Raw genomic sequence first — 13,091 nt, 5'->3', positions numbered from 1 at the left:
TTACTTCTATTGCACATCTTCATGCATCCAGCAAGAATATGTAGAATCGCGCTGGGGGCGTGCTTTTTTGCGTGCGAATGGATCACATTGTACATAATTCTGCATCTTGCTTTTTAAACCCTACCCTGACTTTATGGTATTATCTGATTCCCTATTGATAAACATTCGGGTTTGGTGCTTTTATTTTGCTTTTGATGAAACACACCTGCTGCTGTGACCATCCTCGTGTACTTCTCCTAATGCAGGTCTGGAGTTGTTTCTGTCTCCCTGTCTCCAGAAGTGGAATGTTCAGAAGATGCTTTGCAAACCCTATAATTTTCTTGGACAATCCACAGTTAATCTTTTGAGTTCTCTCTCTGACTCAGAATGCGGGTGCTCCAGAGCTTTTCTGTGTTAACTTAGAGTATTTTGAAGAAAAGCTGGATGTACACTGGAATGTAATTTTTCTATATGTGTGCAGTTTCATTCATTTGAGTACCTGAAGAGTTTCTAATGCTTGTTCACTGAGGACGAGGGGACAGATAGACCAAGGGAGGAAAAGATAAGAAGAGACGTTAGTGGCATTAACGCCAGTTCCTTCTACTGTTGAGTCTATAAGTCTGTAAATTCATTCATAGGGTGAGCCTTCTCTGAACTTAACTGCTGAAAGAGGTAGCTGATTAGTGGTAATTGCCTGTTATAAAATCGGTCTAGAAAATCATTACTCAAAATACAGGAACTGATTTCATATTGTTAGACCATAGCTTGCAATTTAGAGCACATGTTGCACTCCCCGACTTCTCCCTCCCAGTGACTTCTCCCACAAGTAGACAGTGCTTTCTGGCTGGGCTCCTAACCAGCTGTACCTCTCAGATGGCAGCAGGGGATTGCTGAGAACATTTTCAGGGTTTAAGTAACCCCTAGACCCTACAAGAATTATGGGAAGGATGACTGGGTCTGTTTCCATGGAGCATTTATACAACTATTTTGGGTACCTTTATTATTAAGGAAGTGCCTAATGCTGTTATTTTTTATTTAAAAAAAACAAACAAACAAACAAACCTAACTTTAGCTACTTATGTGATTTCTCCAAGGAAACACAGCAAGATTCATTCCATCAGAAGCCTTGCTATGCAGCCTACAGAGCCGAATTCAGAAGTGCCAAAACAAGTCAGTAATGGTGATATACTGCTATAGTTCTGTTTTTCACCAGACTGCCTCCACCGAGTTCTTTGTTTCACAGTATGCTTTCAGGGTCTTCATCCTTGACCTGTGGGGGTGTTTTTATAGAGGAGAGTCTAGTTGTGTGCCCTGACTCTGAGCAGACACAGGCTCTGTGTGCACTGTGCACCCTACAGCCTGGGCTCAGTGGCCCTGGAGTGTGTCCTTTTTTAGCCGACTTCCCATCCTCTCCCTGGAGAAACTTGCTCTGTTGGCCTGAACTCAGCTGAGGGGTGGGCACCGTCCAGGGGAGTCAGTAGAGCAGGGCCCATCCTCCAGCGAATGGGCGCGCTCATCTGAAGAGATCGCGACCCGCTTTGCAACTGTTGGGTGTAGCTCCCCTTTGGTGCCAGGGTCAGAGCCTTTCTCTGGCACAGAGCCGAGTGGTGAGTTCCCAGGGCTCGTGTTACAGGGCAGCGACCACAGTTGGCAACAAGAGACATTATCGCTCTTGCTCTGAGGGTGGCAGGAGCTCATTTTCCCTGGAGTTGGTCTCTGGATGGGTTTTCAGAGTTTTCTCTGCAGGAGAATGAGAACTTTGTTGAGAAAGAACATGAGGGAGATTTCATTGTGTGAATCCAAAAGGAGTCCTTCACCTGTTCATCCTAGCCTTAGAAGTAGAAACAAAGACATTTTTTGTCATTTGTCTGAATTCTGTGTCACCTTGCCTTTGGGGGTCTGGCACCCGTTTCTTCCTCTCCCTGCCCACACTTCCTTGGGAAGCCCCTGTGGCCAAGAGGGGCTCTCTGGCTCCGCAGACACTTTGGAAACCCAATCTAAGACTGTGGGTCCTAGGAAGCAGAGGCACTGCCCAACTTGTGCTGCTGGGGACCCCGCATTGTCAGCTTCCACACCCTGAAAGATCTTTCTGGATACTGACCAAACGCACTCAGGAGTGCCCGCTTCTCGTCAGCGCTTTGTTCTAGCACTGCGGAGAGTGGCCTTCGTGTGGCAATCCTTTATCCCCTCGAAGCTTAAGCAGATGTTACTAAATTACACTCTGACATGTCTCTTTTTTTCCAGCTCTGGTGTAACAGTCTCCCTTTTCTCTTCAATTCCCTCATCCTTTTCTCGCCCTCACCCTGCCCAGGCTCAGCAGAGTGCCAGCCTTACACTTGGAGAAGGTGCTGACTCCCCCGGTGGCCAGAGCTGCCAGCAAGGAAAGGAACTGAAAGTTTCCGCCGAAGAGTGTGGGCCGCACCAAAGCCCTGCTCTGCCGAAGAGCCCAGTGGGTAACAAGAAGGCAGATGGAGCTGTCAAGGCGACCGCAGAGGAAGAGGAGGAGGTCGTTAAGGATAGAACCCAGCAGAGTAAACCTCAGCCCCCGCAGCCAAGCACAGGTCCAGCATCCAGGGCTGCTAGAGGCAGCAGCACTTCCATTCCTTTCATTGACTGCAGTGATGTAGATAGTGAATATGATCTTCTCAGGGAACAAGCGTCCCAGTCACGGTCCCAAACAAATGACAATTATGAGGGTGATTTGACCAGTGGTGTTTATCTGCTCTCCAGGGAAGAGAGGCAAATAGAAGCTAGGCGCAGGGCTTCCCCTCACTCTGTGAGATCCTCCCGGCCTCCTTCCAGAGAATTCCTTGATGACGATTCAGCAGACGTAACCTTTGATATAAGCGGGAGCCCCAGACTAAGGCACAGCTCTCTGATAGATGAGATGTTCAGGGGCTCGGGCAGTCACAGTCCCCTGGCCGCTCCACTGTCTCCCAACAGCAGAAGTTCAAGTCCAAATATGAGTTGGGACAGGACTGGGTCTCAAGGCTATGTTTCTGAAAATGGACATGACCCCAGAGAGAGAAATGTGGGAGAAGATACTCTCCCAGGCTGGAGTCCTCGTTGTGAAAATTGGTCCCCCATCTCACAAAGGCCATACTTACGAAATCTTCCCAGTAGATATAATAAGTCAGAGACAGATCCACTCATCCTTAGCCAGGTAGCATCAACCCCAGAGGCAATGGATAGACTTGATGGCCATGAAAAGGGTGAACTGGCCAGCCCGGCTGGTTCAGAAGGTAGAATCCTGGCTAATGGGACACCTCTCATGGGTCCCACGTCCAAGGTCCCCATCGTGCAGTCTGTGTGTGCCAGTGGCACGGTGGACTACCTGGCACAAATGACCGAGGGCTCCACCAGCAGTGGGACTGAATCCAGCGATTCAGACTCTGAAATGGTGAACCCTTTGAGCCAGCCCCTCATGTTCGGTAATCCAGCAGTGCTGAGTTCCCCTTCCCTGCTGAGAAGTAAGAAGTCCTTGGGTGGCCTGTGTTTGAGTGAGGAGCAAGAGGAGGATGTGTAAGGAGACTAGAAGGCAGATCTTCAAATGCTGGGAACCTGGAGTCATGAGGCCAGGGTTTTTGTGGAGATTATCTGTTCCAGTGACTTGTTAGTTTTTAATCAGCATTTGCTAGAGGAAGTTTTGGACAGGCACATGTTGGGATAGGGCATGCCTGGCTTCTGAAATCTTTCAGAAAAACAAAACAGTGGCTTGCTTTCCAAAAAAGGGAGACAAGATAAACAGTAAGTCATAATGACAAGTTCCCAGGAGCTTGTTTATCTTTCCAGTTGAAGTTCTGGAAAAAAAATACTTTATTAGCAATTTGATCATGCATATAATATGTTATATTTATGTGGAAATTTTCTGTGTATGTTTAATTTTGTATGCAGATCATCCACCCGTTGGTTGAGTGGACTAAATTATCCTTGAGATCCCAGAAAGGTGTTGGTTTTACTTTTTTCCCCCTTTCTTTAAAAGGGGAGGGCTGCTTCTCTGTGCCTCATAAAGTGAGGAATTGACAAAATTCAAGGCCAAATGGAAGTTGATTACTAGTTGAGATCAAATGTTGGTGAAATCTTAGTCAAGAGTAATGAATATTTTAATCAGGAGAATTTGGAGTTATTTCTTCTCTCCAGACTTCATATAAAATGATATAAAAATTGTCAAATCTTCATGAACTGTAATTTACATGGGGTTGCTGGTTTGGTTTGGGTTTGCATTAGTGGCTCAAATTGTTAGTTATGTTTTAAGAAGCTGTAACTCTGCCTGTCAGAATCTCTTGATGAAACAAAGAAAGGCTGTTGAGTGTTGCTGCAGGAGAAAGTAAAACCTTGTGATAGGCACTTGTCACCAGGAGGTTAGCAAATTAAGTGCTTGCCTTTGAATTGTGCACAGCACAGAGAAGGACCTTTTTTAGTGTCTTTGCCTTGGCTGGTTATTATGCACATTCTTAAGGCTCACATTCTTGTGAACAGTGTATTTTCTTGGAAAGTGACTTTTGGATGTTTCTCTGTGCAGGAAGAAAGTGTAAGTAGTGGGAAGTCTGATTTCTTTTTAAATCTTGCCCACCTCTGCCAGCTAGTGCCTTTCACCCAACACTCCTGCATTTGAGATGGAAGCGCCTGGTTTTAACTTGCATTGTTTCTCAGCCTTGGCTGTACATTTTTGAATTAGTGATGCCTGAGACCTGACCCTAGAAATTTTGATCTGATTGGTATGGGGTGCCACTTGGGTACCCCTGATGGTTCCGCTAGGTAGCCAAGGGTCACTTTTCAGCCAGACAACAATTGCCTTTTAGATTCTAGTGGATTATGTTTGAAAAGTTAGCTGAATTTTTGGCTTGCTTGCAGAGTAAGAAAAGCATCACAAATGAAATGCTTTCGTTAATGCCTGTTGTTTGGTACTTTTCAGTCTTTGCTACTTTTTATATAAAGATGAATTGTAGAATCAAATTTTTAGATCCTAAGTAACTACAAAATTATTGAAAAAAGCTGTAAGAAGGATACATCCCTGATGTGCTGCCATGCCAATGGCCTTACTGAACTCACCACGTGACTCATAGGGAAGAGCTAAGCCTGTTTAGGAAACGGAGTAGAATTTGGCAGCAGTATGTAATGAATGGAAGTATTGACTGACTTTGTGGTTCAGTGATTATCTTTCCACATGAATGTTGAGAAGTTGATTTTAAACATTTTGAAAACTTAATCCATTTGTATACAAACTTTTGTTTTATCTTCCTAATCATTTGATTCAGTGCATGATTGATGAATCAAATTGACGATTGCATAGTTTAAAAGATGTTCATTGAAGTAGTCTATTTCTGCTTTCCTTTAAATTTATATATTTAACAGTCACAAAATTTTAGAACTAGAAGGGAACTTAGAGATCATTTAGGGCAAACCATTTTTTTGACTAGAAACCTGGTACTGATGAAGTTAAGAGACTTCCTCTAGTCATACAGCTATGGCCTGACAAAGCTAAAACTAGAGCTTTCGCCTCTAGACTTTAGCTTTTTACTCTATGTGATATCTTGATGCAATAGGACCTTTTTTGTTCAATATTTTAATTTTTGAGAATCTTGTATGAATTAATAATTAAAATCATATGAAGACCAAGAATCATGTAGACTTAGGCAATTACAGTCCATACTAGATAGGAAGAACTACGGCTTTTTATATTGTGGGGTTATTGCAATTATATTTCCGCATATTCTGTTTTGATCCTAGAAAAAGATGTCAATTTGTTATTTAAGAATTTAATCAAATGTGAGCTAAGCAGAGTCCCGTTTGGAACCTTGTGGTTTATTTGTGAAGGTGATTTATTCAAATGTGTTTTCTTTTTACCTCTTATTATACAGCAGTCTGATAATGAAATGTGAATGAGTGATAGGTATTAACTCACCCCAGCATATGATTCGAATCATCAAATTTAAACCTCCAAAGCAAAACAGGCTCCAATAATTATTATTATTTTTTGCTTTATTCTAAAGAAGTGATTTTATCTAATATGTGCTAAAAGCAGCTGATCAATGGTAGTGTACTCAGATCTATACTGACAGGATTTTCCACTTGTAGGGTTGCTTGTAGAGTTTTTCTCTGGTGGGTTCTTTAATAGCCAAGCAACTCAATGTCTGCCTCTTGGCCCGTATTTATGAAAGCAACAATCCTGGTGTGATTAATGGTTCTCAGAAGGGAATGGGTATAGTTTATTCAAAAGCCACATATCCCAAAGTGCTGAGAATATTCACTAATTGCCTCTGAATGAGCTGGCCCTGCACTCATAAAGATTCTAGACATTAGTGGGAGAGTAAATTTAAGTGTTCCTTGAGCCTGGTAGAGCCGGCTTGCTGAGCTGACAGGGCCTCTCACTGTGTGCAGAGGTTAGGGAAAGCCAACAGCCTCTACCATCCCACCTCCCATGCCCTCTGCCTCTTGTGAGACTCCGGTTGCCAAGTCTTTGCCTGTCCTCCAGAATCTCGCTGTGTGGCATAAGAAAGACATGCACACGCATAAAGTTGAAGTAAGCATGCAGGGCAATCAGAAAGGGATGGGGATATGAGGAATAGGTAGCGGAGATTAGAGACCTGTGAATTCTTTCAGATCTCCAAAGGGTTTCCCAAGACCTGTCAACCAATTTTTCTGAGATGAGCTAATGTAGAAGTCTCCTGAATCAACAAGGAACCCAAGTCTTCAGATAATGGCTGGTCTGTAAGTGATATCTTAAGGCCTTGATTGGAAGACAAACCATATATAGAAACAAGTCCTCAAGCCACTCAGGGCTACTCTAGGACCTCCTTGCGTTAATATCTTTAGTTGGATAGTATTTCAAAATGTGTCAGTTGTAGACCCTTTTGTGGTTGATTTTGTTGCTGCTTGTTCAGGGCAAAATAAAAATTCAAGAAATTCTCCTAGCATGAAGAAATGTATTTAATGAGTTCCAGAACTTAAAACGGATTGCTCCAGCTCTTTTAACAGTCATCTGTATGCCATTTGACAATAGTTTATTAGGCAGGCATTTAATTAAAGGAAGTCTGTGGGCAAGATTCTTCCCCACATATGTGATTCATATTTGGGAATTTCTCACTGATTTATCTCACCAAATTGTGCCGCGTGGCCTGCATTTAAAACGTGAATAATTCCAATTTTATTCTCAAGAACTTCTTTGAAGAGTCAAGTCAAGCAATGTTTAAAAAAAAAAAACAAAACTAAATTACAGCATGAGCCTCTTAAAATTTCCACCAAGTATACAAAATCCAGTCTGCCCTCAATTGAATCAGAAACTCAACTTGCATTATTAGCCTTAGAATCATTTTGATTGTATTGCCAAGTAGTTTCTAAAAGAAGAAAAAATTCAAATAAAAATGAAACCGTCATCTTTAATTTTGTTAAAACTGCTAGGAATGTGCAAACAGCTCCCTTTTTCGTATCTATAATCAATGTTCACATGCTTTTAATCAGCTTTTTCCACTTAAAATGTTATCCCATATTCAACACAGACTGAGTTTGGTGCAGTTGTAGCCATTTGTGAGTAAGTGGTAGGCCCAACCTTAAATTAAGAAATTTGAGGCCCCCATCATTATTAGGTTTATTTTGAGTTTATTTGCTTCTATCTCAATCATTCTTCTTTGCCTGAACCCTTATTAGCCAGAATTTAAAGAGATCTCAGAGGTGCATTCCCAAGAAAGGCTATTTTTTTCTAAATCTTCTCCTTTGTAGTCTATAAACTTTGCTTTCTGATAGTGACCAGCTTAGTTACCTAAGGCTGGCCTTCCTCTAGTTTCATGGGATGAGTCTATTTCATTGCTGCAAATTTTTTACAAATCATACTGCAAAAGAGTCTTTCTGTGCAGTCCCTGCAATAGAGGAAGTTCCTTCATACATGAAAGAGGTGAACATTTCAAAATAATCCATTTGCAGGTACTTCTCTGATAAGGTTGACATTCAGCCGTGTTAGTCAAGTTCATAAGAACATATGGAAGGAAAGATACTAGTGAATGAACTTCTACAAGCAGTAAGTGATTAAAGAAATTTACTCTGGCGACATTAAAGAATTTACTGGCACTGCTTTTTCCTTGTTAGTTTAATTCCATCTGTTTCTGGTTAGTTGAGTGAAATTCAATACAGGGAAATGGGGTCTCTAGTGTACACTTGTGCATACCTCTAACACCAGTTTCTGGTGTTTAAAATGAAGCCATGACTTTTAGATCAAAATAAGCATGTCATTTAATGTTAGCAGTTCTCTTTTTTATTAAAAAAAAATAATGGAAAGCAAAAAGTTATCCATGTTGATTTGGCCTAACGTTGTAGCATCATCATAGATCAAAAGTGGCCTGGTTCCCACCTATTTCAATACATACTTGAGAAGAGCTATTTCTTATTTCCTTGGGTTGTAACCTAGAGATATGCAGATATTTCTCCTATGAAGAAAGGTTGTAGATGCTGATTTGTGTGCCCTGTATATGTTTGGCAAGAGGTGGATAGAGTCTTATTTTGAAAAAAAGTTCTTCCTTCATAAAAATAAATAGCGTATCACTCCAGAAAACTGATGAAACCTCTAGCATGAGGAGCTTTCTTTTCTAGTGAAAGCAATTAAACACCTAGTGGAAGCTAGGAAAGAATTCGAAAATCTTTTCCTGAAAGCTTTAAAAATTGAATAAACTGATTTGTTCAGGGCCATTTCACTGTAGACTGAATGACGCAGACTTCACAGCTTAGCCTGGAAACAGCTTTCTGCATCTTCTTGGCCTCTGGCATTTGATTGTAACTTCGGTGGAAGGTAGCTCATTTGCGTCTTCCTGTGGGTTCCAGATCAAGTTACTCTGATATGTCTTGGGGTGGCTTTATATTGACCTGGGATATCTGATCTACATGTGTGGTCGAGAGCTGGTATAAAAGGTTAACCACGAGACTGATGGTGTTAATGCAGTCATGGGATGGTACTGAAGATACTCGAGCTTGCTCCTGAGACCAAGTGCAACAATGTCAGAATATTGAAGAGTGCTTAAAAATCAGTGCAAAAGGCAACATAAACCAGGGGCACTAAGGAAGAACTGTGCGTGTGTGTGTGCGCGCGCGCGCGTATATGTGTGGTAAAAAGCATGGAGCAGTGATTACCTGTACTTTTGAATTAGAGGTGGAAGTGGTATTAGGGAGTTTGAAGGCCATGTTTCTGCTTTATCACAAATGTGGGTTCTTAACTGACTTTCAGCTAGGAAACAAGGCTCATTTTGGAGCCCACCATGTTGTGGTGATGGACCTGTCATTGCTCATGGATGAGCTTTCTGGCTTATGAAACTGAGCTAACAACTACTTGGGGGGTGAGGGGATGGGGCTCATAGTTCCTGTGTAGGAAATGTCATTTGTCATTCTGCCTGCAGTGGTATATAGAAAGACCAAAAATAGGTTTTCCTTAGTCCAGAACACCTGCTGCTCTCTCCACACGCATCTGCATGGCCGATGGGTTCAGTCCCTTACAACTCCCCCTTTCTGCCTGGAAAGTTGCTATGAAAACCTGACTAACCAAATCTCACAAGCTTGGCCTGTATTATTAATCCAATTTTCTGTGTTTTCTCTGTGTGTATATTTAATACTATAGATAAAACATTTTATTAAAAATTTAATACACCAAATTAATTTTAAAATAGAAAAGGCTGGGGACTTCATTCTCATTTTTGTCATTTGTTTAATAAATTTAAGACATTTTCTGTTGTTCCATTGTATGCACTGTTTTGTCAGCATGTACCTATCTAAAATAGGCTTTTTTTTTTTTTTCCACGTTCTGTCTATATCCTCAAAGCATGGTACACCTTCCGTTCCCTGCATTGTTGGAGCACTGTCTGATGTCTTTTTTTTTTTTTTTCACTGCTGAATATCAAATTGTATTTGGAATACATGTTTCCTCTGGAGTACAGTGATCCTGTTCGCTAACCAGCAAGCTTTAACATGGAGGCATCTGGAGTGGTCATGCTGGGTGGTACCATATTTTACTAAGAGTGGGAAATAGAAGGTGAATAGATGACTTGACTCTTCTGATTTCATCTTCTAACAAGCCTGAATTTTGTGCTGTGGGTGCATAGCGGTGGGTGGGGGTGTTTGGAAGTGAGCAGAATCACTGTAGTTGGGAGAGAGGGCTCATGGAAACAGAGAGCATCTGTGGCAGTAGCTTATGTAGGGGACAGCTAACCAAAGGATCAGCTTCACATTTTGAATGGGAACATCTATTCAAATGGAAATAGGAAACTCCATAGTTCATATTTAAGAGAATTTAGTTGTGTTTGTTCTGTTGGGGGTGGGGGTAGGTGGGAATGTAGAAAAGACCCCACGTAGCTCAGCCCAGTTTGGTTCTCATGCCAATAAGCCGTTTTGGGTTTTGATATGTACCCAAAATGTAGGCTCTCACAGGTGCTGTCTGGTTTCATCTCTCCATGGCCTAAGAGTGCAGTATCTCAATAAAGCATGGATTTATACTACTGGGAAGATTGCTGACTTCTCCAATAACAGTGAGCTTGGTGACTCTTTAAGCATGGAAGGCCAAACTCCTGTAACAGTGTGTGCATGGTATTAATATTTCTTGTTAATCTAAACTGAAGAGGTTTTTACTTGTCCTAACAGGTATCTTGCTGTAAAAACTCAATTGTAACTGTTCTTTCCCACTGATGGCTGAAGCTTTGTCCTGAATACAAGATGGTATTTTTCATTGGTATGAAGCACCATGTTCCCCAACCCCAACACTGCGGCCACCACTGCCACCACCACCATGTTCAAACAAAGAATTCTCCTTTATTTTTTCCTCATAAGTAAGGACAAGCTAGTGCATTCGCTATCATTTTTCTATTAGTAGCAGATCTCTCTCTATTTTTCCAAAAGTTGCTGCATTGCCATTGATTTTCTGAATTGCTTGATGATGAACGGCGAAGTTTATGTTTAGCTGCTTGTAAAATTTTTCTTAAAGGAACTTGGTCTAAGAAGCACGTATACATTCCCCTCAACAACCTAAGTTATCAGGAAGAGGACAGCACCACTATGATTGGTAATCCTATAACCTGCTTTTTCTTGGGGAACCTTAGAATTTCAATAAAACTTCTTCAATTCTTTTCTCACATTCCATTGGGGTGCGGCCCAGCTTAGTTATCCGACTAGAGTGATTCCTGCGGGTTCTAGATACTACCCCATTATTTACCACAATACTGACATTTTTGATAACTGGCTTTTAAATATAGTCTCTAGAGAGAGTTCATGGTGTTTTCTTTTAAAGAGAGATTATGGATTTTAAAAAGAGCCTTTTAAAAAATAGACAAAAACTTATACCTGCACTGTGTTTCCTATATGTGTCTTTGGAGCATATTCTGGGTACATAGAGATAACCCCCCCACTGTGTTTTAGGACCAAGTAACAGGAGACAAATCATGATAGATGAGTGGCATCTAAAAGCTTGCCAAATAAATAACTTTATTTGGGGGAATATTGAAGAACCAGCATAGATACTTTTTTTAAGAATTGTACTTTTTAAAATTTTCAAGAGAACTTGAGAAAGCAATCTGTCTCCTTTTCAAATATTTAAATATTGTTTAACAAATCTGTGGGTTACTATTTTTTTAAATTATTGTCAGGTTTTCTAGTTTTCTCCTTAACAGAAAAGAATAACAGTTATGCAAGTAATAAATGGAGATTGCCAATTTATTGGCCATTTAAAACACTAAATAGGTATAATTATTAGAAAATTCTCTTTTCTCATGTATGAGTTTCTTAAGACTTTAATACAATTAGAGGTGGTGGATGGTTACTAGGCAGCTTGTGCCTCATTCCAAAAGGCGAACATAGGGAGGAGTTTGGCTTGCTGATCATAAACTGTTGTCCCCACTGTTCATGTACCTCTGATGAAGAGCTGGTCAAGAGATGCTGCAGCCTGGGTCGTGCTGCAAATTCAGCTTCCTCAGAGCAGTCAGGGAGAGAAGAATTATGAATGCGTTTTACGTTTAAGTGATAGAGAAGCAAAGCCAGCTTCTGGTCTGGGTGATAAATTGAAATCCATAAATACAGCAGTACTAATTTGAAGTTCCGTTATTGTTTGTGCCATGAGAATGTGTATATTTAAAAGGATTTTAAAAAGCAATTACCAGAAATGCCTCCCTTGAGAATAGTATTAGTGAAGCATTTCTAGTCCATGGAGATGACAGAAACTCAGCCCTTTTGATACAGATTAATGGCTGGGGGGTGGGGTAGGGTTAGAGGTGAAGGATTTGAGATATATTAACTGAAAATAATAACTGAATGCCTAAAAATAAGTCAATTTCTGGAAAAAGGAAAAAATAATTTTTAAAAAGAAGATGACTTTCAGAGTGTAACTGATCTTTTTCTGATCTCTTCAAATTTCTTTTCACCTATTGTCTTAATGTCCAGGTGCTTTCTCAAAGGATACCCCCACCCCAAATTATTTACTTAGAGACCCTTTCTAAAAGAATTTTTTTTGTTGTCAATTTGTCACAGGAAAAAAAAAACGATGAAAACAAAATACCCAAGTATTAATAGGTTCATCGAATAGCAATAAATGAAATTCACAATTTCTTCTCATCACCTGGGGCTCTGCCTTCAAAGCAGGTGACAGGCTGCATGGTTTGAACAGGCTTTCTAAGGGTGCGTAAATCAGGCAGACTCATTCTATCTAACACAACTGTCTGCTTTTTTTTTTTTTTTTGTAAAATGGACTACTTCAGTGAAAATTGGTTACGCGTAGTTCTAATAACTAACTTTAGACATTGACTCTGTAAGAAGGTCACTCTTCACTCTTGCCTGAAGGTTGGCCCTACATGGACACTAGTTTGTACAGACTGTTGTCATATACTGGCTCAAAGTCAAAAGAGAATTTTAATTACTCGTTAAGCTGCCAAATTCTACTAATTACCCTAGTCAGCATACTTCACTGATTGCTGAATGATAAATGAGCTACATACTTTTATTTGGACCACATCACCTATAAATTTTCAAAGCCTTGGGTAGTTTCTCTTGCAAGGGGACAAGTGGGGTGGAGATGGCTGTTCTTCATGGATGCAGCTCAGATTAGCAAAATCAAACTCCAGAGTTTGGACCTTTTCCTTCCTTTTGAAATGCTG

At 40.8% G+C, this 13,091-nt stretch overlaps 1 protein-coding gene across 1 annotated transcript in view; it reads left to right on the top strand.

Moving 5' to 3' along the window:
• The window catches only part of FARP1 (FERM, ARH/RhoGEF and pleckstrin domain protein 1), a 225,755-nt gene that overhangs the window by 167,443 nt on the left and 45,221 nt on the right, over positions 1 to 13,091 (top strand). Inside the window, exons 12-13 of the mRNA XM_015587343.2 lie at positions 1,074 to 1,149; positions 2,291 to 2,540. Coding sequence (XP_015442829.1) covers positions 1,074 to 1,149; positions 2,291 to 2,540 — 326 coding nt within the window. The remainder of the gene's footprint in view (positions 1 to 1,073; positions 1,150 to 2,290; positions 2,541 to 13,091) is intronic.

Source organism: Pteropus alecto, unplaced genomic scaffold (genome assembly GCF_000325575.1).
Source record: "Pteropus alecto unplaced genomic scaffold, ASM32557v1 scaffold13, whole genome shotgun sequence".
Lineage (NCBI taxonomy): Eukaryota > Metazoa > Chordata > Mammalia > Chiroptera > Pteropodidae > Pteropus > Pteropus alecto.
This window is presented reverse-complemented; position numbering and strand designations above follow the sequence as displayed.